This window comes from Diachasma alloeum, unplaced genomic scaffold, assembly GCF_001412515.2.
Source record: "Diachasma alloeum isolate Michigan unplaced genomic scaffold, Dall2.0 Dall_scaffold_00206, whole genome shotgun sequence".
Lineage (NCBI taxonomy): Eukaryota > Metazoa > Arthropoda > Insecta > Hymenoptera > Braconidae > Diachasma > Diachasma alloeum.
The window spans coordinates 1,202,591-1,229,546 of record NW_021680371.1 but is presented as its reverse complement, the minus strand read 5'-3'; the positions used below and the strand labels follow the sequence as shown (position 1 = coordinate 1,229,546).

The 26,956-nt window shown below is 35.5% G+C and overlaps 1 protein-coding gene across 3 annotated transcripts; it reads right to left on the bottom strand.

Annotated features, from left to right (window-relative positions):
- Positions 1 to 636: 636 nt before the first annotated feature.
- On the bottom strand, positions 637 to 23,372 carry LOC107036208 (trichohyalin). 3 transcript variants are annotated; one of them, XM_015253994.2, is made up of 22 exons: positions 23,269 to 23,372; positions 22,656 to 22,725; positions 22,459 to 22,557; positions 16,212 to 16,545; positions 14,550 to 14,784; positions 14,249 to 14,480; positions 12,907 to 13,060; positions 12,716 to 12,845; positions 12,320 to 12,523; positions 10,642 to 10,976; positions 10,291 to 10,573; positions 10,103 to 10,217; positions 9,915 to 10,029; positions 8,368 to 8,496; positions 7,763 to 8,284; positions 6,229 to 6,384; positions 5,912 to 6,019; positions 3,784 to 4,262; positions 3,323 to 3,535; positions 1,170 to 1,314; positions 989 to 1,095; positions 637 to 916 (listed from the first exon to the last, which is right to left on the bottom strand). In XM_015253994.2, the coding sequence occupies exons 1-22, from the start codon at positions 23,312 to 23,314 to the stop codon at positions 859 to 861; spliced, it is 4,269 nt and encodes a 1,422-aa protein (XP_015109480.1). In that variant the 5' UTR covers positions 23,315 to 23,372; the 3' UTR covers positions 637 to 858. The 3 variants fall into 3 exon arrangements, with proteins under 3 accessions (XP_015109480.1, XP_015109479.1, XP_015109481.1); XM_015253993.2 differs by having other exon boundaries at positions 14,550 to 14,793; positions 23,269 to 23,371; XM_015253995.1 differs by having other exon boundaries at positions 14,550 to 14,793; positions 22,656 to 23,065; positions 23,269 to 23,339.
- Positions 23,373 to 26,956: the final 3,584 nt, after the last annotated feature.

Below are 26,956 nucleotides of genomic sequence, written 5' to 3'. Positions count from 1 at the left end.
TAAATTCATAATTGAATTAAATTAAATAGAGACGCTGTACGAAGCGCTAGACTCAAATATATCGCGTTGATGTACTCCAGTGTTGTACTCGATTGAGCGGTTACGACGTGTACAATACTGTGATTAGAGTGTCTCTCTCGGTGTCTAGAGCGATACTACTAACTTTTTCGGCGATTTTCTTTGTAGCTGACCGTGACCCCGAAGGGTCCCGAAGTTTCTCGAGATTTTCGTTGAGCCCGGTGACCGTTTGACTAGTTTGAATAGCTGAATTTCAAACAAATCTTTTTTATAGAGCAAATTGAGGCCTATAAAAAAGGATGTAACAAAAATTTGGCTATCTCCCTTAGATTTTGAGATATTCATTGAAAACTGATCAATAGTTAAAATCGGCTTAAACCGTTTTACCGCTTCGCTACTGACATGTTTCAGATGTTATTTATGAGTGTGGTTTCTTTAAAAAATTACTCAATTTTCGGCTAGTAGTTGTCACCATTTAGACAGTCTTTTAAATTATCTGCTAGTCCCAACTCTGTTCGGATTCTATCACAGTTGGAGCATGACAAAAGGAGGTGTTCCACTGAAATCGGAAGTCCACAAACTTCACAATTAGTCACTGGGGTCTGAGGGAAGAGATGGTCATGGGTCACTCTGGTATTTATTTCAATTTTCTTGTACAATACTTTTTCACATTCCATCACTGATATGTACACGCTGATAAGGGCTGGATTTGTCCTTGGACAGTGGTGAAGGTAAATGCTAATCAATATGCACATTTCGGTTTTTTTTTCAACTGGATTCTGACTAGAAATATATGTGAATGGGGTCATCATTTAGTCAACGTGTTACTTCTCATGTCTTTCATGCGTTTGACGACCTGGAGGGGGGCCTACTGCCTTCCTGCGCCTTTTTGTCCAACCTGAATGGTCAATGTAAAGTAGCTCGTAAATATTTCGTTTAATGGATCAGCAGTGGTATTTAAGTGCCTTACCCATTGCTCTTGGAGCCTCGTTTAAACATGTCACTGAGTTTTTTCTTCAAATTTTTCTTCTCCGTTTTGTGAGAGTCTTCTATTATACTCGCTTCAGAGCCGGAAGTCTATGGCAAACGTATAATCAAGATTAAAATTTTATTGATGATGTATGACGTGAGACGAAATAATGAGAAAATACCTGGAGTGAAAAATCATAAGAACTATTTGGATCGTCCACGCTCGCTGATTTTGTCAATTTTGTTGTTATTTTTCTTATCAAATTTTTGTTGTGCTTTTTATCACGGTGGAGCATTTCACTCTTGGTTGAGCCGCCGGATAAACGACTGTAAACATTAATTGTATTACATAACGAACAAATTATTTCGCTATTAAGGGGAGACTACAGTACGCAGGTCAATTTCTGGACGATTTCAAGTTGCATTGAATATTCCATAAATAAAATGAAAATTGTACTGATTATTTCACCTTTCAATAATATTACTCGTGTATAATCAGGTGATCAATTATTTTTTCTATTGATCGAGATTTAATAAATAAAAGAAAATATATGGCCTAGTCGTCCAGAAATTACGAATTTCGGGCTGTATTAAACTATTTCTTAATTTAATTGTTCCCTGCTTTGTTATTTTCATTTCAAATAATTTTTTTTCTGCTAAGTAAAATATTCTTGAAGGTATGGAAGCCATCATATCCCCCTTTAGATGATTCTTTTATTTTAGATCCTACCACGAAACTCAAATTTCCCTTAACCGTCTAGCAACTGGCTGTTCACCGGATGTTTTAACCTTAGTCTGGTCACCAAAGGCGACACTGCGGCTCTGGCCACCTCCGCGGGGATTCCCCGCCCTGTTATTTAGACTCTAGCGTTGCCAAATTCACTCTACACTGCCCGGGCGAGTTTAGCGAGGTTCCGGTTACGTCACGTGATGGGCAATTTCATTCAACATAGGAAACATAATTCATCTATTCGAAAAGATTTGTTTTCTTAAGGAATTTCAGGAAATATGTTGTGCTAAAAACTACTATAATTCTTTAGACAGTTGACAAAGTAAATTTTCTTTGAATTTTTTCGGTTAACCAGTCAATTGTAATTAAAGAAAAGCGACGCGCGGCGGCGTTTTCCTCATATGGAGACCAATCTAGGGGGAAAAATCATGGGCTATTAAAGTGAGATTTTTCTTACATTGAAGATGGATTAGGTATGTCTAAAAACGAATGAGTACCGAATAAGTTCGTTTGTCCCGCATAGATACTTAAAGTTTTTAAAATAGTCCAGGGCCTCCAATTTTCCAGCTACAGTTTTTTTTTCAAAATTTTTGAAAAAATGTCTTCAATAATAATTACGAGCTAGTTTTTTGAGATTCGAATCCTACACAGCTAACTTTGTTTTTTATTATGTAAAAAATTGCACCATTCTTGTAAAATAGGTAGAAACGTGGTTCTGAAATAATCGAGTGCATATTTTAAATATTTTGAAGATCATTTTCCTGGCTATTTGACGTAAATCGTGCAATTTTTTAAATAAAAAAATTATAAATTAGCTGTGAACCAGTCGAATTTAAAAAAAACTAACTCGTAATTGCTATTGTACACTTTTTTTTTATTTAAAAAAAACCTCAGTAGCTCAAAAATTGGAGGCCCTAGAGTATTTTTAACACTTGAAGTGTGTGTGGGGCAAGCGAACAATAAACAATTAATTTTTTTGTATTAATTTTCTCCCATTAAAGTACTTGAAAATCTTTTCTTTTGTTTTTTCTTTGGCTCAGAATCTCCCATTTGATGCACAGGCCAACGAATATGAAAAAATTCAATAGAAAAGCTAGCGAATTCGCTAAAAAATTCTATAGGATTTCTATTGGAATTCTATTGTAAAATTCTATTTGTTTTTTGCGCAGATTCTATTAGATATTCGATAAGAAAAAGTCAATACATTTCGAATTTCTGTTTGAATTTTTCTCCTGAGATGTTTGCTATAAGAATGGTTGGGCATCAATTTTCTACGTTTTTTCGAATCGGATTCTGTACTGCAAAACAAAACAAAATCCAGCGAAAAAATTTTGAAAATTGTGTCTAATAATTCTAATAGAAAAAATCTCAGGAGAAAAATTCTAACAGAAATTCAAAATATATTGACTTTTTCCTATCAAATATGCAATAGAATCAGCACAAAAACAAGTAGAATTTTCCAATAGAATTCCAATAGAAATCCTAGAATTTTCTAGGGAATTCGCTAGGTTTTCTGTTGAACTTTCACGCTTGAACGCCAATTTTTTCATCAACTGATCAGTCAAAGAAATTACTCAACATTATAAAAATAGTACTAATCTAAACCTGTCAACACTGGAGTCCCTCTGGTTACTGAAACGACGAGAATCAGCATCGGAATCAAGGGACGCCATGCTGGAGAGATTGCTGTCAGTTCCCCAGATTGCCTGATCATTTTTCCCAGACGTCTGTTCCAATGATAAACTTTTGCGTTTAAGACTGGCCTTCGAACGACTCGATGATGAACCATGTCCACTGTCATTATCGATTGAACTTGCTCTGAAAATTCGACGTAAGATTACGATCATCCTACGGTATCCCGTTATCTTAAAGTTGTAAAACAAACAGAAAAGGTCAATCCTTCCTTCCTTTCATGTTTGTTCGAATATCAAATAATCTTGATAAGTGATTTCATGAGAAAAGGTCAGAAGACTTTTCCTGGAGATTTCTTCAGCCATAAAAATAATCTTTTCCCATTCTCTCCAAGAATTACAAGTTTTCGAGGCGAATACCAGGGAAGTTCTTACCGTTTGCCGAGCTTCTTTCTGGACGCACTCTCACTCTCCATCGACCGCTTCGCTTCATTCATCTCCTTAGCGACATCCATCAGCTTCTTAATAGTATACTCCAACTTGTCAGTCCTGCCAACACTGACATTGTTTGAGGATCCTTTGAAACTGTCATCTTTGCCATCCAACATTGGCGAGGATTCTCTCGACTTTGGTCCCTTAGTTCTTCGCGGTGGAGTTGGTGTATAAGTATCTGGTACCTTACTGCTCTCAACCTTCCCACTCAACTCTGGGAATAGTTTCATCAGATCGTCGACCTGTCGCAGTAGAATATTCATGTTCCTTGCTTCGTTCTGCTCCAAACGACGTTTACTCGCTATAATATCCTTGAGCTCCTCTCGTTCCCTCTCGTGACGCTCCTTTTCTCGTCTCATCTTCTCATTGCTCGTTCTCAGTTTCGCGTGGGCGTCTCGCAACTCAAGAAGATCACACTGGAGCTGTCCCATTCATAAATCACGGACAATTAATAAAATTATTAATTAGCGCTTCCGAATGGAAGGATTGTATCGTGCAAATTTAAGTTTTGGATTTTTTGGATTATATCGACCTATTATGATCTAAAACGTCTGAAAATGCAATTTTTAGACCGTGTCCGTACGTATGGGTGTATGTATGTACACGGAGAGAAATTCTCTAAAAAATTCTAGTGCTGGCACGGGAGAAACGGCGCAAATTGTCGGTCAGGAAAAAAATTCAGCGCCAGCACTGGAAATTTTATTGATTAGAATGTGAATTTGTCCCGTTCTAATAGGAAATTTTCATAGAAATACCAGAAATTTTATCAAAAATCCCGAGAAATTTTACCTTAACAGCACTAGAATTTTTCATAGCCGGTGTATTGGGTTTTTTTCCACTACCAACACTAGAATTTTTACAAATAATTTCTCTCCGTGCATGTGTGCGGTAGTTTTCCTTCAATTCTTCGCTAATGAATCCATGGAATTAAATCATTTCTTTTTCTCAAATGAAGGTATTGTTGGGCGCTATCCATCGACATTAGTTAAAATTCAATTAATCGCTTGGTTTTTTTAATTTTCGAATTTTTTCGAAAATCAGTTGCCCACGATAACAAAAAAAAATGTTCTGAATTCATTGAATGATAGCTTAAGAAATTTGTTTGGATGTCCTTTTGACCGAGTTCGAAAATGAAGACGATAGCAATAATCATTATTTTGAGTTATTCGAAAATTTGCAAAAAAATTTTATTTATTGAAAATCGGAATTCCGGGGATATCTTTGAATATCATGCTTCAAATGAATTCAACCATAGCTAAAATGTTTGAATTGATGCCATTACGTCGAAGTTGAATGATGATTACGATAGCGATATTGGTTGATTTGGTTTTTACGATGATTGTTAAAAATTTCGAATTTTTCATGAATTTCCCTGAAAGTGAGCGTTCTGATGGTTTCTTCAAATGAGATGTTCCAAATTCAATCAAGTATGTATAAATAAAATTATTCTATCAACAGTTTATCGAAGGGCTGCGGGGAGAGATAAAATCGTAAAGAAGACAATCGGTTGTATAGAAGAAAGGGATAATAAGAATAATGATGATGATAACATTCAACTAAGTTGAAAATCTGACAAAATCAGTTGAAAAGAAATCTTATTCAATTTAATAAAATGAAATAAACAATGAATTATACACGACAGAAGGAAATGATGTGCAAAATAACCATTCGGAAGCATATTGCTAATTTATTAGCAAAAATAACTATAAATCCAGAAAAATGATTTATTTAAATCATTCAAATAGAGGTTATTTAAATCACATAAATAAGTTTATGTAAACTGTACCAAATAATTTTTTTTGATTGAATAAAAATTTGGATTCGAAGTTTTGTTTATGTCAATTAAATTTTATTTTTTGCTATTAATAAATCTTTATATGATTCAAATAAATTTTTTATTTACTTGAAATAAATAAATTGTTTGTTTAAGACAATGAAATCCTATTTCTTGAAACAAGTAAAAAAAGATTTTTATTTGATTCAAAAAAATCATTTCTCCGGGTGTACTATATGCAATACAAGAGCCATTTCCCACTTGTTTATTATAAAGTGTTGTCGAATGCATCATTACCTCGATTAATTTTTTCTTAGTCTCCTCTTTCTCCTCTTCATATATCTTCTGGGTTTGCTCTTGACGCCGTTTGTTCTCAAGACGCTCCTTGTCACGTTCTCTCTCGACCTTTAACGAGACGGTTTATAACAAATACCGATAAATGCGCATGCAAAACCACTTCACATTATGGTATAAATAAAGAAAAAAAACGAGTGAAGAATGAATTGGTAATGGTATTGATGGAGCGGGGGATGTGGATGAAGAAGCTTAAATCCATGGAAATACGGTAAAAGGTTCAAGTGGAGTGTCGATTTTAACTGTACTACGTGACCGACCTCATACAGCGTCTGCCGTAGATCTCTAGCGAGAGTCGCTGTCTCTTGCAACAGTTTTTGCTGTTCCTCCCGTTCTTTCTGCCACGCTAACTCAATGCGCGCCTTCAATCCAGGAATCTTCGTTCTACCACTCACTAATATTCTATCCTCTTCAAGCTGTAATTGAGATTAAAGTATTACGATCCTCACGTAATCATTAGTATAAATGCTCGAGGTGTTTCGAGTGAGCCATTTATCTCACTTAAAGATATGGCCATAATACCGGTCTGGCGATTGTGGAAAATTTTTTGGTTTGAGTGGGAAATAATATCGTTATGGAGCAATGCAGCGCAATTTTATCCCAATGATTAATCAATAATACAGCGTTTTGTAGGAGAATGGAAGTCGTTGAACTATAAGATTACGGAAATGATTGAAATCTAGAGAAGTTGTCTATGGGGAAATGAGAAAAATTTATACTGAATTATTAATTTTTTCAATATTCGTTGTTTATAAATGAACAATTGAACTTGTTTAAACTTTCGGAAACTTTATTTTTTTAGCCATGAATTTGATTTATGGTAAAATTCTGAATAAGAATAAATTTGTAACAATTCCGAACAAATGATTTTTATGGTTGAAAATTCATCGCTTATAAATTATTTATAGTAAATGCTTGAAATTTCAAAAAATTGCAATTTTTAAATCATTTCATAAATTTTTTTCCAAAAGTAAATTTTCTATTTTTTCTTTCAGATTTTTAAAATGTTTTCTAACGTTTCAATATTGAGATTCAAATTCAGACCTGCCAAATTTAAATCGAATCATTGTAAAATGTTCGGAAACTTGGGGTCAAATGCGGCACAAATGAAAGCTCTGATGTGCGACTACAAAAGTAGAGAAGCATTTCACAGGAGAACAAATAGCCAAAGTACTTGGATATCCTTAATTCTCCCAGGCATCTCAACTCACATAGCCGAGAAAGGTCTCATGCCTTAAAATATTCTTGTCCTCAAGTATAATTTTATCGCAAATTGAACTCACTCAAATCGCGTAGAAGAATCGTCAATCCAAGTATTTATCATTTGCGTGATTTTTTATGCACTTTCAATATTTCGATATCCAATATATTCATGATTTAACGCGGAACAATAGTGACAAATGAGAATTTATTCGAGTTCCGTAAGATTTAAACTATGGAAAATAATTTGCTTCTCTCAAGTAAATAGTTAGGGGAGGGTGGGGTAAAACGGACACTAGACTTTTTTTAATTATTCATAACTCAGAAACAAATTGATCAATTGAGCTCAGTTTAGGCTAGTTTATCACAAAGGAAAAGAATTGTTCTTTGTATTGAAAAAAAAATTATTAAATTTTATCCTCATTTCAACCCCTCATTACCAGTTAAAAAAACGTCAAAAGTGTCCGTTTTACCCCAACCTCCCCTACATATTAGAAAATTTTTCTGTCAGTGTTCTATATCCAACGCTCAGAGTATCAAAACAACAAAACTACGTAAAGTTCCAAAGATTGAAATCAGAATCGTCAACTTCACCTCATTAACTCTAGACTGCAGCTCCGACAATTTAATCTGCCAAGCAGATCGTTCCGAAATTAATTCCGTCTTCAATTTTGATGCCTCGAGTTTACTCTCAGATAACTCATCCTCCATAAGGCTTATTTGTCTTTCCAATGTCGACACATTAGTACCCGTAGACTCCTCATCCTCATCTGATTTACCAGTGGATGTTGTCGACTGTCTCCTCTGCCTGGCTGCTTTCAATTCTCCAATCGTCCTCTGTGCACCCTCGAGCATGTGCTTGTATGTGTCTCTCTCGCGTTTGTACCGTGACAATTGATTTTGTATCGACTGTATCTCATCATTTATAGCCTTTATTCGATTCTCATAGCGCATCTTACACTGTGCCAAATCCGTCTTCCTTGCTTTCTCTACGTTAGCTAGCGATGCTTTAGTATTTCGTAACTCCTGGTCTAGGGCTGACGTGTCGGCAGACAGATTTCTCTGGATCTTAGTAACTGCGTTGTAATCGTTCAGTTTGCTTGCCAGGTCATCGTTCTTTCCATTCATTGCGGAGGATGATTCAATCAATTATTAGGTTTGTATCTTTTTTCCTTTGCGCAGGCTTGTGTCATACTTACGATTCTTTTCATGTCGTCCAGTTGAATTTTCAAGGACTCTGCCTGTTTCGTCAGTCGATTGACCTCTTCTCGGGATTCCTCCAGATGGATATTAGTCACTGAAGGTTTCTCCCGTTCCTTGAGTTGCTCCTAAAATTGAGATGATTCGGCTTATGATTGAATTTGAAACAGCATTTGTATTTTCATTTTTATATCTGGTTTTAATTCTTTTAATTTTTTTATCGAAAGATCCTTTTAGAGCGGGTGATTTTAAAACTTTATCTTTCTTCAGCCTCATTTTAGAAAAAAATTGACATTTCAAAGACTGTTTAGTACACTGAACGAAAAACAAATACGTTGTCATTTTTCATTAAAGAAGGGAATTTATATAGTGTTACACATCTTTGTGACGTCATAAGAGATTAGTTGGATAGGAAAAATTCTCCAAAATATTACAACTTTTTTCAAAGAGCCTTTTCCGTAATAAATGTCTCTGTGCAGTGTGGGAAAAGATTTACGAAATCACTCTTCCCCCTGCATGATATTGGGTGACAGGCCGCCATTTGTCACCGTAAATCAGATACATTTTTCAATTTCTTGTTATTCAACTTATTCTGAATATAAATTAAAAATGCTATTTTAAAAAGTTGAGAATATCTTCTACTTTTTTTTTATTATTCATTCATCATTTTTCAAAACTTCTGCATGATGCAGGACTTAATTGACAATTTCAGATGACGAAAGATGAAAGGAGACATCGAGATAACGTTCGGAAGATTGTATACCCGGGCTTTAAATGCGATTCTCAATTTCTGCGAAAACTTTTGCTTGTCTCACAGATAAGAAAATTTAGTTTGTTTAGATTTTTATCATAAAGACACAATTCATGAATAATTTGGTATTAAAGATATCCAAGTACATTTCAGAGTTTTGTACACACCACACTATAGATTCAACCGTTTTCAATTATCAAATTTATCAATTAAATTGTGCGAGAAAATTTGAAAAATAAATCGTGAACATTTAACGTCATTCAAATGACATTTTGCATAGAATTACTATTTTTTAAATATTCATTTCAACTTTCGGAAACCTCATTTTTTAAATGAAATCAATTTCTGGTAAAATTCTGAATATGAATAAATTTGTTACGGCTCCGAGCAAATAATTTTTATGGTGGAGATTGATTGTTTATAAATTATTTACAATAAATGCTCGCAATTTTCAAAAATTGGAATTTTTAAATTATTTCGTGAATCTTTCTCCAAAAGTAAACTTTGTATTTTTTTCTAATTTTTTAAATGTTTTCTAACGGTTCACTATCGAAGTTGACATTTGGACCTGCAAATTGTAAATAATAAAATCATTGTAAAATGTCCGGGATCAAATGGGGCTCAAATGAAAGCTCTCATAGTCGACTATAAAAGTAGAAGAGCATTTCACTGGAGAAAAAATAGCCAAAGAACTTGGATATCCTTAAATTGAATTCAAGGTTCCAAGTTTGTGAAATTAGTCTGTTACTACGAATTGAATAAAAAAATTTAATAGTGTCAAACAAATTTAATCACCTGGAGTCGTCGTCTCTCTTCATTCCACTGTTCTTCTTTAGATTTTTGAAGTTTTTCCGAACTTTCCATGCGCTCTTTCGTCATTTCTAGTTTTACCTGATACTCCGCTAGTTTTCTGTAATTAGGAAATGTTTAAATGCACGGTACAATGTTTTCAATTGATTGAGGTTTCTCAATATTGTTTATACTTGTGGAAGGCTTCTTTTTCACTTTCTATCTTCTTTTTATCATCTTGGAGATTGGCGTGTTTCAGCTGCAATTCATCATACAACTGCTGACCTTTTTGCAATTCCTCCTCGAGAACTGCAAGCAAATGAATTATATCATTTAGTGGATTTGTTCATAATGATATAATTGGATTTGATGGGGAACCCACTTGTTATTTTTTCGCTGTAGTTTTGCTTCATCTCGTTCATTTTTTTCACATTGTTCTCTGCCTTCTCGAGCGCTGCCATCTTTTTCTTCAGACTTCCTACTTCTGTGTCTTTCGCCGCCTTATCCTCCTCCAATTGAGCCTTCCATTTATCCCGATCTCTTACAATTTCCATTAGTTCTGCCGTTAATTTCGCTATCTTCATCGCCATCGAAGACTTTGAATTTTCAAATTCTGATTTAATGCGCTTCAATTCACCTTCGGTTGTTCCTTTCGCCTGCTCTACCTACGTTATAAAAATACATAATTTAATCCATGATACTCGTTTTATCGATGGAAAATATTCCAACTCACTGATGTTAAATTCTTTGACATTTTACTCTCTCTCTCACTCGACATCGACAACTCCTCCTGCAACTTTTTACACCTATCGCGCTCAGCACTCAGTTCTCTTTTCAATTCATTCAAAGTCGTTTCAATTTTAACATTATTTTTCTCGCTCGATTTGGCCGCCTGCAGGTCTTTCTTCAGTTCTAACACTTCGTTGTACACTTTCAATTTTTCAGCTGACAGCGATAGTAATTTTGATTTCAGATTCTCCTTTTCTTCATCTAGTTTAGTTTTTTCAGTTGCCCAGGTTTTACGGTCAGTTTCACGACCAGCCGTTGCTTCATTCAACTTCTTTTTCACTGAAATGAGGCATAAACATGGTAATAATACAGGAATTCATTAAAATGAAATTTCCGGTGCACTTTTTACAGAAATTTTTATCGAGCGACGGTTTTATTGAAATGTTAGAAAATTTTATCAGTGAGATTTCATAATTCAATTGAAAAAATCAGTGGATAATTCCAATTTGATTTTAATTATTCCGCGGAAATTGGGAGAAATGATGAAAATTTAGGAACAATATTTTTGAATTTTCAATTAACTGAAAATTCAGTATAATTTGGTACTGAATATTCATGTTTCGATTGAAAATTGAAGCGAGTTGGGGAATTGTCGTCTTCAGTGAGTTCTAAAGCTTCACAAGTCTCAATTAAATCCAACACGATTCTCCTGAGAATTAATACACTGAGAGAAAAACAGCAGGATTCTCAAACAAGTCTTATTTATGCCAAAAAAATCGTTTGTTAAAAATAATTAAAAAGGGATTAAGGGATAAAGGGAATAATTAAAAAGGGATTTTTTTGTACTAAACATGCAAAGCGTGCGCCGAGATTGAAAATTTTTATTGCAAAAATAGATTTGGTCTTTTCAAAAAATGTTTTTTCTCTGTGCAACCAAGAAATGTAATTTCTAGCACATCTTCTTCGTTATTCGATGCTCCCATACGTATTTTGCTCCCGGCGAATGCTTGTTTTATATGAAACGAGGGCTAGCAGTTTGTCGTTTCGGCTATTCAATAATCCCAGACAAAAAATGAATTCTTAAATGAAATAATAATAACGATATGAGAGTAATCTTGTCACTTAGGGAGAAAATATATCGATGTTGTTGAAAGCAGAGCAATTATTCATGTTTGAGACTTTGGAATTCGAAACAATTATTTTTTCGGTAATTTTTAACCAACAATTTTGTTTGCCCAAACAGGATTTGTTTGGCAACTTATTTATTTTTCTTTCAGTGTACTAAACCGTCTTTGAAATGTCAATTTTTTTCTAAAACTGAGGCTGAAGAAAGATAACGTTTTAAAATTACCCGCTCTAAAAGGATCTTTCGATAAAAAAATTAAAAGAACTAAAACCATATACAGACATGAAAATACAAATGAAACGAATCAATGATTTTCATTCATAAAAATTAGTAGAAAAAGTTTGCACCAAAGCGTTTTTTTCAATGAATGCACCAGAAAATACGAAAAAATTCTGATATTCTACGATGAGAATTAACCAGCATTCCTACATTTAGAACAAATCAATTGTTCACATACGGTTCACAATTGAATCCAATTGTCGGTGAGTGATTTAATTTTATTTCCCTTCTTGTTGGAAATTTTTACAGTTCAAGAAAGGTCGTTCGATGAACTTACAATTTTGAATCTCAGCCTTGTTTGTTTCCGAGGATTTAGTCGTGTCCTTACTGGTGGCAAGGCTTTTCAACGCCTTATCCAATTTCGCCTGCAATATTTCATGCTCCTTGTACAGTTTATCGTATTTAGAGCTGTTGTCTTGTTCAGACATATTCGGTACGTCATTGCCCGTGGGTATTGCGTTGGTACCACCAAAAATGTTGCCTGAAATAAACCAATCACATGCGTCAAAACTCGATTTCATCGTTTCAAGCAACCGTTGAACTTTAAAATTGTGGCTGATTTATGCACGAAGTGAGTGAAACAGCCGAGAAAATACCACTTCACGAATTTAATTAATTAATCTACTGGAGCCAACGGTTTGAAATGAAATAGAAAGGCGTGAGACTGGCTTACCCAAATCTCTTTCCATGTCTTCCATCATCTTCTTTAGTTGAGCATTCGTAGTATATCCAGTGGATTTGCCCAATCCCTTCGCTTTGAGATCTATAGCCAGTCTCTTGAGATTTTCTTCCATACTTTTCACCTGTGTATCCACAACAGTTGAGAAATCATCAATAGGTGATTGATTGATAAAACATAATTACCCCTTGATATTTAGTTTCCACATCGGTTTTCTCTGTCTCCAGTTGCTCCGCTTTACGTTCAATTTTACGGAGTTTAAACGAGAGTATTCGGCAATTTTTGTTGGACTGTTCGAGTTTTTTCCTCAGGTTTGTGTATTCATCGGCTTGTTCTTCCCTGCGGAAGGAGAATTGAAAACAATTTGTCGGGATGAAGATGTAGAAATCCACTGGGAAAACTTTTCAAATGCAATTTTCATTACGTGTTCCTCAAAATTCAAGCTACTCGCCTCAAGTTCCACGTTTCCACGGGAATTGCACGTATCAAAAAATAGAAAATCTAGCGAATTCGCTAGAAAATTCTATTGGAATTCTATCGGACTTCTATGATGTTTCTATAGGATTTCTATTGGAGTTCTATTGAAAAATTCTATTTGTTTTTTGTTTTTTACGCTGATTCTATTGGATATTTGATAAGAAAAGGTCAATAGATTTTGAATTTCTGTTTAAATTTTTCTCTTGAGATTTTTTCTATAAGAATGCTTGGGCATCAATTTTCTAAGTTTTTTCCACTCGGATTCTACAATGCAAAACAAAACAAAATGCAGCAGAAAAAACTTAGAAAATTTTGTGCCCAATAATTCTAATAGAAAAAATCTTAGAGAAAAATTCAAACAGAAATTCGAAATCGATTGACTTTTTCTTATTGAATATCTAATAGAATCAGTGCAAAAAACAAATGAATTTTTCAATAGAATTCCAATAGAATTTTCTAGCGAATTCGCTAAGTTTTCTATTAAATTTTTTCATGCGTGTGAACTTATTTAATTATTCAAGAGTATTGGATTTATGTTTAATTCATAAGGATGAAATTATTTTTTAAAGTTTAATGCCAACCAATTAATTGCAATCGCGAGAGATGAGAAAAGAACAAGAATTAATTAATTAAAAGCCTTCGCCAAGGCGTTTTCAAGGCAATTTTACGTGATGTTAAGGGCTAGAGTTCATTAAATTTGGTATAATATTGGGCGGGTTTGTGTCAATTACCCCAATTTGACAATATAATAACAAGCCAATTATTTTTTAAATGCAATCGTTTCATCAAGTTCGATGAAGTTATGTTCTTTATTCAGTAATCACTTCGCCTTTGTTCCGACCTTTTAGACAATATTTAGTCAATCTAATGCAAAAATTTGGAAAGTTAAATTTTAACTATTACCTACGCTTTGAAAGTGTAAATTGCATTTTCTCAAACTTTCTACACCTTCAACATTGAATCGGAAATTTCATGAATAATTTGACCTGGAATGTACTTGAAAGCCACAACAATGCAAATGAGAATGCAACTGTTAATTGCAGTATGAACCTGAAATTATCCTGCATCTCATAAATTTCCTCCTCCAACTCTCGGATTTCCTTCTTCATATCCTCGTTCTCATCCATAAGATTTTCACAAAGTGTCTCAGCAGCCTTGAGTTTCGATTTTAGATCCTCCGTCGTGAATCTATCTCGTTCACCCCTGGTACCATTCTTCGCACCCATTTCCTTCTCCAGACTCTTAATCTTCGTCAAGAGTGTTGCTTTTTCATCGCTCAAGGCTTAAGAAAAATAAAAACCATAATCATTTGTCGTTTTATTTGCCGCGCTATTGGTTACCATTCACGTACCCTCGTTTTTGGACTGCAATTCTTTTACTGATTTCTGCAGTCGCGACACTTCGGAGTTCTTCGCGCTCTTGGAAGATACAGTGTCCATGGTTGCCAATCTTCGCAGCAATATTTCACCTTTTTCACGCTCTACCCTCTCACAGCGCGCCTTCATTTCGGCTAATTGGGCCTTTAGCCTCTCGATTTCCGTTTTTCCTTCTGTCTTTTCCGCACCACTCTCCGAATTTTGTTTTGTCTTACTTACCTACACAATGGTAGGGGAGGATAAGGTAAAGTGGACACTTTTGACTTACGCGCTAAACGTGCTTGGGCAGTATAGAGTAAATTCGGCAACGCTAAGCCCTAAATAACACGGCGGGGAATCCCCGCGGAAGTGCCCAAAGTCACAGGGTCCCGTTTAGTGACCAGACTAGGGTTAAGGATATCCAAGTAGTTTAGCAGTTTCGTGCAGACCACACTATCGATTCAACCATTTCCAATCATCAAATTTGTCAATCAAATTACGTCAGAAAAATTTGAAAAAAATCATGAATATTCAACGTCATTTAAATTACATTTTGCACGAAATTATTATTATTTTTCAACACTCTTGCTTTATAAATAAATAATTGAAATTGTTTAAACATTTGAAACTCTTATTTATTTTGGCATGAAAGAGATTTCTGGTAAAATTCTGAATATGAATAAATTTGTTACGATTCCGAACAAATGATTTTTATAGTGGAAAATTTATTGTTTATCAATTATTCGTAGAAGATGCTCGTAATTTTTAAAAATTGCAATTTTTTAATTATTTCATCAATTTTCCTCCAAAAGTAGACTCTATTTTTTTTCAATTTTCAAAATGATTTCTAACGGTTCAATATCAAGATTCAAAATCCGACATGCAAAGTTTAAACAATAAAATTATTGTAAAATATTCGAAAATTTAGGGTCAAATGGGGCTCAAATGAAAGCTCTGATGTTCAGATACAAAAGTAGAAAATCATTTCACTGAAGAAAAAATAGCCAAAGTACTTGGATATCCTCAAACGGAATCAAAATTCCCAACATTAAGAATTCAAATGCAGTTACTATTTAAATTTAAAATACAGTGTATTTCGATACGAGTGCGTAAAAGTATTTTTTGACTTGTGAGAGGTCTCTAGCGCTCGCTGCGAGTGCTACCCTCCCAAGGATCAAAGAACTCTTTTCCCACGAGTATCGAACCCTATTTTTCATCACAATGTGTGGAAAGCGGGATTTTGCGCACGCGGAGCGTGCGTAAAATTTCGCTTTACGCACAAGTGATGGAAAAAATCCAACAGTGTAGGGAAGATCTATCTTTTATTGTGCAAATTACCCCTGCAGCGTAAAATTTCGCTTTACGCACAAGTGATGGAAAGAATCCAACAGTGTAGGGAGGATCTATCTTTTATTGTGCAAATTACCCCTGCAGCTAGGTTATTTCAACGCCAACATGGAAAAGGTAAAACACCCCAAACGAAATGGCAAAAACACCGCCACAAAAATCAATTCGTACTCATAGTTTTTTGTGCGATCGACAAACAAAACTACTAAAATTTCCACTCGAATTCCAACAGGATTTTTGAACTAATGTGCTTGGAGACATTTGATTTCTCCCCATGTTCTCATGAGAAATGCATAAAAAATATATTTCACCTGTACAATAAACGCTACATCATTTTCGGAGCCACTGGAGCTCTTATCAATGACCTGCCTGATCTGCAGCGTCTGCGGCTTCACCTCGGACCTATCATTCGCAAAAAGCGCCGTTTCATCAACGGAATGACGGCGAAATGAGGCTACAGTGTCAGAGGCTGATCCCACATAGCTCTTCGGTCTGTTACCACTAATCTGGATATCCCTACTGGAAATGTCAACTGCTGAATTGCTCCACTCCTCTGCCGGCAATGTATTTGGCTTTGAAGGTTCATCCTTGGATAAATTTGACGTAGACGCCCACGTTCTCTTGGTCTCTGAGCTATCGCTTGAGCTATAAATGAATCGAAATAGAATGTATCAATGGGGAATAAATATTTTCATAGTAAACTATGTGAATGACAATTTCTCACATCCACACTCAAGTTTCAAGGATTTTCCTCACTTTGAGAATAGAAATTAATTCTAAACACTGGATTCAAAGGTGGATGAGACCATTTAGCAGAGGATTTTGGAATAAACACCTCAACAACACTTTTGATAAATTATTTGTAGGAACTCGCATCGAATCCAATGATAAAAAAATTTGTTTTTACCAAGTCGAAACATTTTGAAATCTGATTCCATTAATCGTATTAACGATGTTTATTCGACATCACGAATATTCCGAAAATTATTTATTATTTTTCTCCTCTGGTGATGGAAGAAGTTATTTACTCTGATCATAATTAAAAATCGGCAAGCCAGATGCATTATTGAGAAAGAAAACAAATGAGATGTATCTAATGTTTGCGTCAGTATTGGGGTTACATGCGGTGATCGGAGGGTTTATTTATTACGAAAATCAATAGGAGATCCTAACGCTTTCGATAGATAATTCTGCTAGGAATTCTATAATTTGTTTCATTATCCCAATTAAAAATTATTCCACTTTGCAGCTAGTTTTTTCTCGATAAAAAAATTTAGTAGAGTTTTTTTTATGCTCACTATTTCATCGATAATTCCATCGATAGATCTCTATTTCTTTGTAAAACTTCACTGACATTTTTTCTGTGAAAATTCCTTCTGACATAAATTTTCCAATTTTTCGTTTTCCTTCTATTTCTCAACGGAAGCCGAAAAAATACAGGGTGGGAGGCTTGAAAAAATTATGCCAAAAAATTTGTACTGCGACAATGTCAATTAATGATTTGTCTATAAAAAATTATGATTTATTGATTATTTTCTACAGCAGAAAAGCAGTGGAATTTTCAGTAGAAATCGAAAGAAAAAGGGTTTTTAATTGAATTCCAATAGAATCCCTTAAACGCACGGACGGGGCCCTTTTGTTTCTAAGCGTGGTATACCTATGCTCGAAACAACTAGAATCCGATGACTTATAATCAATGGAAAATTATGAAACCAATATTTAATTGAAGCAACTGTATTCTCTTTTTGTGATACCTGCCTGAAAAGTGTACTTTTCGAAATGGTTAGGTGTGCGTAAAGCGGTTGTTTTTCGTACGACGTACGTGTAGTTCGCGCACAAAAACAACCACTTTACCCCCACTAGCGTTCCAAGCAGTGAACTCGGCCGGTACCACAAAAAATGAGTTGTGTTACACGTGCGTGCGAAAAAGTGGACCTTTACGCACTAGTAACACAATATATTAATCTGACGAAGGTGACTTTATGTTATAATCACATGACTCAGATAATACTTTTTTCATCACGCTGTGCGAAAAAGTAACGTCCCTTTTTCACACATACTGATGAAAAATATCGTTCGATACTCGTGGGAAATAGTATATTTCGATACGATTGCGGAAAAGTGTTTTTGTTTTTCGCACGTTTTAGCACGAGCCGAAGGCGAGTGATATAATCCCACGAGTCTAAAAACAATTTTCCCGCGAGTATCGAACCCTATTTTTCATCACAATGTGTGGGAAGTGGGAGTTTGCGCACGCGGAGCGTGCGTGAAATGTCACTTTACACACACCGTGATGAAAAGTGTTTTTTGGCGAGTGGGAGGTTTATATCACGAGCCGAAGGCGAGGGATGTAATCCCACGAGCTAAAAAACATGTTTTCACTGGTAACGAACAATATTTTTCATCACAATGTGTGAGAAGTGGGGGTTTGCGCACGCGGAGCGTGCGTGAAATGTCACTTTACACACACCGTGATGAAAAGTGTTTTTTGGCGAGTGGGAGGTTTATATCACGAGCCGAAGGCGAGTGATATAATCCGACGAGCCAAAAAACACTTTTTTGCACCCGTTACGAAATATACTATTTCCCACGAGTATCGAACCCTATTTTTCATCACAATGTGTGGGAAGTGGGAGTTTGCGCACGCGGAGCGTGCGTGAAATGTCACTTTACACACACCGTGATGAAAAGTGTTTTTTGGCTCGTCGGATTATATCACTCGCCTTCAGCTCGTGCTATAAACCTCCCACGAGCCAAAAAACTCTTTTCCGTACTCGTAACGAAATATACTATTTCATCACGCTGTGACGAAAAGTGAACTTTTCGGCACGATCCGCCTGCCTAAAAGTCCAATTTCCGCCACATTGTGATGAAAAATATTGTTCGTTACTCGTGAAAACATGTTTTTTAGCTCGTGGGATTACATCACTCGCCTTCGGCTCGTGATATAAACCTCCCACTCGCCAAAAAACACTTTTTTGCACCCGTTATGAAATATACTATTTTGATACTGCTGGTACGTTCACCTCGTACCGAAAAGTGCCTTTTCTTTTACTCGTAAACGAAAAGTAAATGGAAAGTCTTTTCGTTTCTTGTAACAGTAACATCACTGTCAAAAAATATTGTTCGACACATGTGAGACGGGAATTTTCAGCTCGTATTATCGGCGCCGACTTCACGCTCGTGAAAATTCCGTCTCACTCGTATCAAAATATACTATTATGCTCGCCTTCGGATCGGATTATAAAGTCACATTCGTCAGATAATACTTTTATCGCCTGATGATATAATCTACTATTGGGGACGCTATACATCGCTGCGGTGTCTGGTGGGTATCGCCTGCACTAAGAAAAATGGCCGTCCGATGGTTTATCGTTGGTACTTCAATCAATCACTTTACAAATCCTGAAGTTTTTCTAAAATATGACAACATCGGAACTTCGAGTACAACAATAAAAAACAATACAGAAATGATTGAGTCGAAGAGGAACTACTACTGTCAGCTACAATGTGAGGGTTTGAACAAGTTCGAACGGGTAAACCATCGGTCGTCCATGTTATGAGGGCGATCATCACCCCACCATTGGTAAATAGCGGTCCCAATTACGCACTCGTATTGAAAAATATTTGCAATGTCATTTGTCTGGTTGAGTTGCTCTCCACAGTTTTGGAAATAATCAATTTTGAAAAAAGTCATTCACATTTTCATGGATCGATACCATACATCGACTCCACACGTAAGGGGCAATCAAATGGGCGAGGATCTCCATAAAAAATGTTCGTACACACTGAGAAAAAAAATTACTTTTGCCAAGGAATCATTTTCTTGGGAGAAGAATTTATTTTTTGCGGAGCGTATTTCTCCAGGCCAGTCATTATCAAGGAGTCCAAGTCCATCTCTAAATATTACAATTATGTTCAATTATGGAATGGTTATATTACATATGACCTTGAATGAACTCCATTGACAATTATTAACCTTTAAAATTATTTCAAATTATTATACGTTAGAAAACCTCGAATTTGAAAAAATTGAAAAATAATGAAGCGTATTCATTCAAGGTCATATGTAGCATAATCATCTCATTGTTCAACATAATTGTAATATTTGGAGATGAACATGGACCTGAGAATGACTGGCCTAGAGAAATAAGCCCCTAAAAAAATTAATTCTTCTCCCAAGAAAATGATTCCTTGGCACAAGTAATTTTTTATCCCAGTGCATATTGAAGTAGGGTCGGTCTCTTCAGCACATATTCCTCTCCTCTCTTTACTATCATGATTGAAGACGTAGGGAAAGACGAGGCAAAATATAGCTCTTCAGATCTCCAACAGTTATTGCCCAAACATAATAGAATAATAGGTGATGATAGATAGATTCAGATCATGGTTCGAGACATGATAGGCGATCGGAAAATTCAAAGCCAAACGTCAATATGGTTCAAGAGAGATAGAAACGCAGGTATTTAGACCGCCTTTTATTCGATCAACACGTGCAATCATCGTTCAATATGACCTACAAGCCTGTCATTAAATGCCAAGATGACATTTTCAAATAATATGACAAAGGAACAGATCTATCATGATATCACCGATGATCGGGAGGCAGATGAGCCCATGAGAAGGACTGAAGTGTGTGAAACGGAGAGAACACTTTACGAGTGCCACAATTCAGATCAAGTTGGTCTCATTTTTAAGTATAAGCAGAAACCGCGGTGAAATATGAAAGCCCCTGGGGTTTGTAACCATGAATCTGAGAGTTATTGGCGCTCGTTAGGAGCCACGAAAAAGTGGACAAGAAGTAAACTGCGGAGAGTTTCAAGGTGCACAAAGGATCGTGAAGGACTGAAACCTTGAAATTCATTTAAGTGCCTACATTTTTAATCGATTGAACTAAAAATTGCTTCACACATAGTTGTTATGAACAAGAATGAAACGAAGCATGGATTCTTGCTAATGTCCATATATAGTGTACAGATTCCATATCTCGTATCCATATCCATACTTAGTATAGTGCATTCGTACTCACTGCAAGGATGCATACTTCAAAAGGATATTACGTAGGTTAATTTCAGACATATTATACAGCCAAAACGAATGTCTGAATTTCACACACCTTTTGTAGACATTTTTCAGACACTGAAAAACGTCTGAATAGAATGAAAATTTGTCGAAATTTCAAACATGAATTAAGATGTTTTGGCACCTGTTCGTCATTCACAAATTTTCAAATTTTCATTTTATTCAGACGGTTTTTAGTGTTTGAAAATGTCTACAAAAGGTGTGAAATCAGACATTCGTTTTTGCTGTGAAATTTCCCTTACACGGAGAGAAAAATTCAATAAAAACTACATATCTTTTCCGTGATTCCGGAGCGAAATGAGGTTGTAGGAAATTTTACGGAACTATCACTGAATCTCCTGTGAACAAGTACACTGATAGAACAGATTAGTTATTGTTAACGAATGGATTTTGGTTGGAGGTTAGGGTCTATCCGGTCTCACCAAATGTTCATTCGTTAATAGTTAACGAATGTTTATTTGAGGAGCCTTGTTTGACTTAACTTTCCCCATTCAAGTGAACCGTTCGTTAACTATTAACGAACATTCATTTGGTCATATTCAACTCTACCATTCGTTCATAGTTAACGAATCTCGTTTGGAATAAATGAATCATTCTATCAGTGTACGATAACGTCACTTAAATTTTCTGAGTCGATTCCGTAATCGGTGAGCGAATTGTGAGTTCCGTAATTTTTACTGAACATTTCTCTCCATGTACTTTGCGTCCGCCGTGGCAAAAAAAATATACGCAATATTGAGCAATTATTCACGTTCACTGGGATAATTTTTGATAGAACGCAGTGTAAATTTTAGTTTCGGCGCAAATTACCGTCATGTTCAGTAAATTTTCTCGGACCAACGGAGAAAAATTTACTGTTAGTCTCGCACTTTTTCCCCGATATAGAGTGAAAAAGTGCTGAAAATCGAATTCGCTCCATCATTACTTGACTTGTCCGGTAATTTTTCTCCTACTTTTTTCGGCTTTGAAATTTTACCGCGGTCTCCCTTTCATTTCAGATTTTGAAAATCACTCTTCAACTCATTAAGTTATACTCTGCTAAACTCCACTTTGCCCCAGTCACCCCAACACTGAGAGAAAAATATAATTCTTCTGACTATATTTCATCACCATCGAATTATAGTCAAAAAGTCCTCAACAATTTTTCATGGGTTACGGTAACTATGGCCGGAGAAGTAATTACTACAATGGAATGTAGTCATTGCAACTATTTTATAGTTCTCCTCACGATAGATTTGTCGTGGTTACTTTTGAACTTTGGTTAGTTTAACTGCATTTTGATTTGCAAAAATTACGCTTGTGAAGTTACTATAATGTTATGTGCCGCATACAAAAAAAAATCGTATCGTTCACCAAACTGCCTCAACTATTTTCTTATTGTAAATCGAACTTCAGATTTTTCTCTCAGTGAAGAATCAACATTGCATATTTTCACGAAAACTGTGAAGTGCGGATGAAAAAAAAAAATAAAATTACCGTCCAGGAGATGATTCCCACTTGGACAAGCTCGGCGTTGACGAAGTGATGCTCGCCTGCAGTCCAGGTGTCCGTTTGCCCGCATGATCCTTGTAGTCTCTGTCGAATCATTGATTATGCTGCTGTTGAGCGAAATCGCGAGCAATCACATTACGATCACTTAAACTAAATGGACAAAGGGGAAATTTTATCTGTACCTGAAGCAACGTTTACACCTCGTTGGCCATCGCACTTGTGGATGAAAACCTAGGGGGCACAGGGCATCCCCTTTCGATGATCCAAAAGAATGATGATGCATTATTGTAACTATTCACGATGATTACATTAATCATTCAAGGGTTAAAGACAAATTGTTTTTTTCTTTCGCATTCCCTTTTCCATTTAACATTCGCAAATTATTTCCCTGCACTCAACTACCTTAACTCGGATCCCATCCGAGCATCTATCTTTAGATTTATCATAGAACACACTGGTAAATGCAGGCTTTACATTTTTATTCACATGACACATTGTACATCGATTATCGTCATCTGAGCTTTTCTTCACACGATTATTTCCGATAATTACGAGGAATTATTCACATTTCTGTATAACACAATCGCCAGAACTAAAACACAATCGTTAAATTACGTAATTAATTCCTGGGGATGATAGAGTCATCAAGATGATCAATTGGACCAGGGGGAGTAGTAAAGTTCAATCACGATAATTTCGAACAAAGGTGAAAATTTGAAAATGAGGAAAATTAGGTGGAAATACAGGTGTTACTCCACTTGATGCAACAGACAATTTTAAACCAATGTATTTTACTCCGTTCTAGCTGATGTATGTCAGAAAGCTCCTGTGATTGTAACATTGATGAAAAAATACGGAATATTGTGACTCTAGCATGGGATGAAACTGACGGGGGAGGTATTTTTTGGCCGAAAACTATTACGGTCGACTAGGCTGAGCAGTGGGGGATTGCGTACATTGCGACGCGTGTGCCTGACGATGAAACATCCCGGAGAGCTTCGGAGCTCAAAAAACTTTGGATGTAAGCCAGGTTGTATATTTATACTCAGAGGTTATAAATATAAGTTAACGCGTTTTCAGTCGTATATTTCGTTCATGGGTTTAACAATTTCCTGGAACCTGATGACCCACATCTTTTAAAGGAAAAATTGGTCTGTCATAAGTGAGGACGAAATAAAAATAATGTAATAATGTAATATTCATTTGCGACACAACTTATTCATTTTTGAAAGGTGACAAAAGGTTTATTTTCATTGTTGATGAGAATTTTGGACCCTAATTTTCAATCCTGAGGATTTATGCCAAGTCCTTGGATTTGCGAGTTTTCACGGAAATTTATCTCCAAGTAGAACATTTTTTATAAACCACTGCATATTCGTGATAAACTGTTTCCAAGATCGAAATAGTTTCTCCGCAGTCTCATGAATTTATGGAACAATTGTGTGAGGAGAATAACGTATTGATAGCTTTGATGAATGGGATGTCTCATTCGTCCAAGAAATCGCAAATATGCGGTAGAATATGCAGTCAGTTCTCATATTGCTTCCGAATGGAAGCTTTGTAATCGTTCAATTAAAAGTTTTGGATTTTTTATGTTATATGGACCCAGTATGATTCAAAAAGTCCGAAAATGCAATTTTTAGACCTCGTCTGTACGTGTGTATAGGTGTATGTATGCCCCCATAAAAAATATATAATATGGGCCAGTTCCAATTTTTTTTGAAATTTATAAAGAATATGTTAAAAAATATATAAAACAAACATTTTATATATTTTTATATATAAAACGAACATTTTATATATTTTTGAAATATAAATTTTTCCATGTGGGTGTACATATGTAAGAAATTTTTTTTCAATTGTTCGCTAATGACTCGACGAAATTGATTTTTTTTCAAGTGTAGGCATTGTTGAGCCCTATCGATCGCCATTAAGTAAATTTTAATTCATCGATTAGTATTTTTAATTTTGGAATTTTTTCCAAAATCGGTTGTCTTATGATAACTAAGAAAAAATGTTCTGAACTGATCGAATGATGACTTAAAAAATTTGTGTATCATTTTGCCGAGTTCGACGCTGGAAACGACAGCAATAATCGTTATTTTGATTTATTTGAAAATTTGCAAAAATTTTATATTTTTTGAAAATCAGAATTCCGGGGATATCTTTGAATATCATGCTTCAAATGAATTCAATCGTAGCCTAAAATGTCTGCCATTGAGTCGAAGTTAAAAGATGATTACGATAGCTATATTGTTTGATTTGATGTTTATGATGATATATTATAAAAATCCAAATCAACTTTTGGTAATGAAAATTTGGTACTCGAAATTAAGACTCCAAATTTAAGGGTCACAAGGGTCAAAATAAAGATCACGGGGGTTAAAATAATGGTCATGAGGGTTAAAATAAGGGTCGTGAGGTCCTTATTCTGACACTTATGAGAGAATAAAGGTCATAAGGATCCGAGTAAGGGTCACGAGGATCAGAATAGGGTCACAAGGGTCAAATTAGGGGTTATGGGGGTCAAAATAAGGGTCACAAGGACCAGATTAAGGGTCACAAAGATCAGATTAAGAGCCACAAGGGTCATATGGGGGTCATATGAAGATCATATGTGGATCATAAGGGGGTTGGCGAGTAAAGCGAGTTGGGGCGTAGCCCCCTAGTGTATGAATAAAATTTTTCTATTAACATTTTATCAAAGGGTGGAGGGGAGAGATAGAATCGCGAAAAAGACAATCGGTTGTATAGAACAAAGAGATAATAAGAATAATGAGAATGATGATAACATCCAACTAAGTTGAAAATCTGACAAAATTTGTTAAAAAGAAATTCTATTCAATTGAATAAAATGAAATGAACAATGAATTATACATGACAGAAGAAAATTATGTGCAAAATAACCATTCGGCAGCATATTGTTAATTTATTCGCAAAAATAGCTACGTCACATGCAGTACAAGAGCCATTTCCCACTTGTTTGCAGATATCCTGACGAAATTTCACTGCAATACGAAAACATCGTTGGGAGACATTTCTCTTGCTGAAGAATTGAGTAGCTCCTCCTATTCAATACCCGGAAGCATTTAATTACATTTTATTGTTCATTTTACGAGAGGCCCCAAAAAAACCGGACACCTTGCATCAAGGAACTTTCATCGGAAATTTTAATTGAAACCTTGGAGACATCTTCTAGAGGCAGAATTTTTTCGTCACGTATGAGGATGCAATAAAATGATACAAAAACGTACTTGACGCATAATTTATGATCTGAGGAACCCAATAAATGGTTTATTGCCGTTATTGGCGAAATTTTTTGACTGGATTTCTCAATGAATTCAAATTTGTCACTTTTGGCAACAAATTTTCAACAAATTAAAGACTTTTTATTTATGTAAAACTGTTTCAAAAACAAAAAAATTTTGTCCGTAGTCATGAAAATGAAAAAAATGAAAAAAACAAAAACGCGATAGATTATCTAGAGTAGGGATCGACACCAATCATTAGTTTTAATAATACTTGGGTTGAAATTTGAAAATGATGAAATAATTGATAATTTAAATTTTCGAATTGACTATGAATTGAATAATTTAAAGTCTGGGGTTGGAAATTGACCATTGGACAAATATTTCTAAATTTGCAATTGGCCAAATAATCGGCAATCCTCCGCACTCAATTATTTATTGATAAAATAATTCGAAATTTGGATCTTTAATTGATGATTAATTTAATAGTTAAAAATCAACGAATACTATTAACTACCGACTTCTTCAAAATTTAACTTTTTTAAAATTTATGATTCTACCCCTGTCTGATTCAGAGTAACCTGTCATTTTAATAGATATATTGACGAAACCGCAGTGTCAAAAAACGTCTGAAGACTTGAGCATCCATTTCCCCGAAGAATGCAATTCCACCTCATTGTCGATTTTACAAGACAACCATAAAAAAGGTGAACACCTTGAATCAAGAAACTTTCATCTGAAACTTTAATCGAATTTTTTCAACAATGTAACAGCCCACAACTAAAATCTCTCAAGGATGTGACTATATCGTTCAAAAGCCGGAGATTATCTCAGAAACCTGTCTTTTTTTTTCACCAACAAATCATTTATTTTTTGAGTGCAACATTGCAAGATCCGGCTAGCACTTAATTTTTGTCCTCGGCAAGGACAAAACCCTGCGGCTCTCTCTTATCCCTCTGGCAAGGAGTTGAAAAGGTAAAAAAAGGTGCCTTTGAACCAGGAATAAAAAGAAGAAAATAATAAAAAGACAGTAAGAAGGGACCAACCCCGGATCGCAAGGCAGTTCAGTGGCCCTCCTCTGGCTGTACCTCTCACTACCCAACTGTGTGTATCGGGCAAAGGCCACAAGCGCCTTGTCCTATTTCTGACGTCACGTCGGCAGGCTCTCCAGTCTACCCAGTCAAACTGCGGGTGGGTGGCGGGGGGTGGCAAAGGCGGAGAGGGAGGGGGGGGGG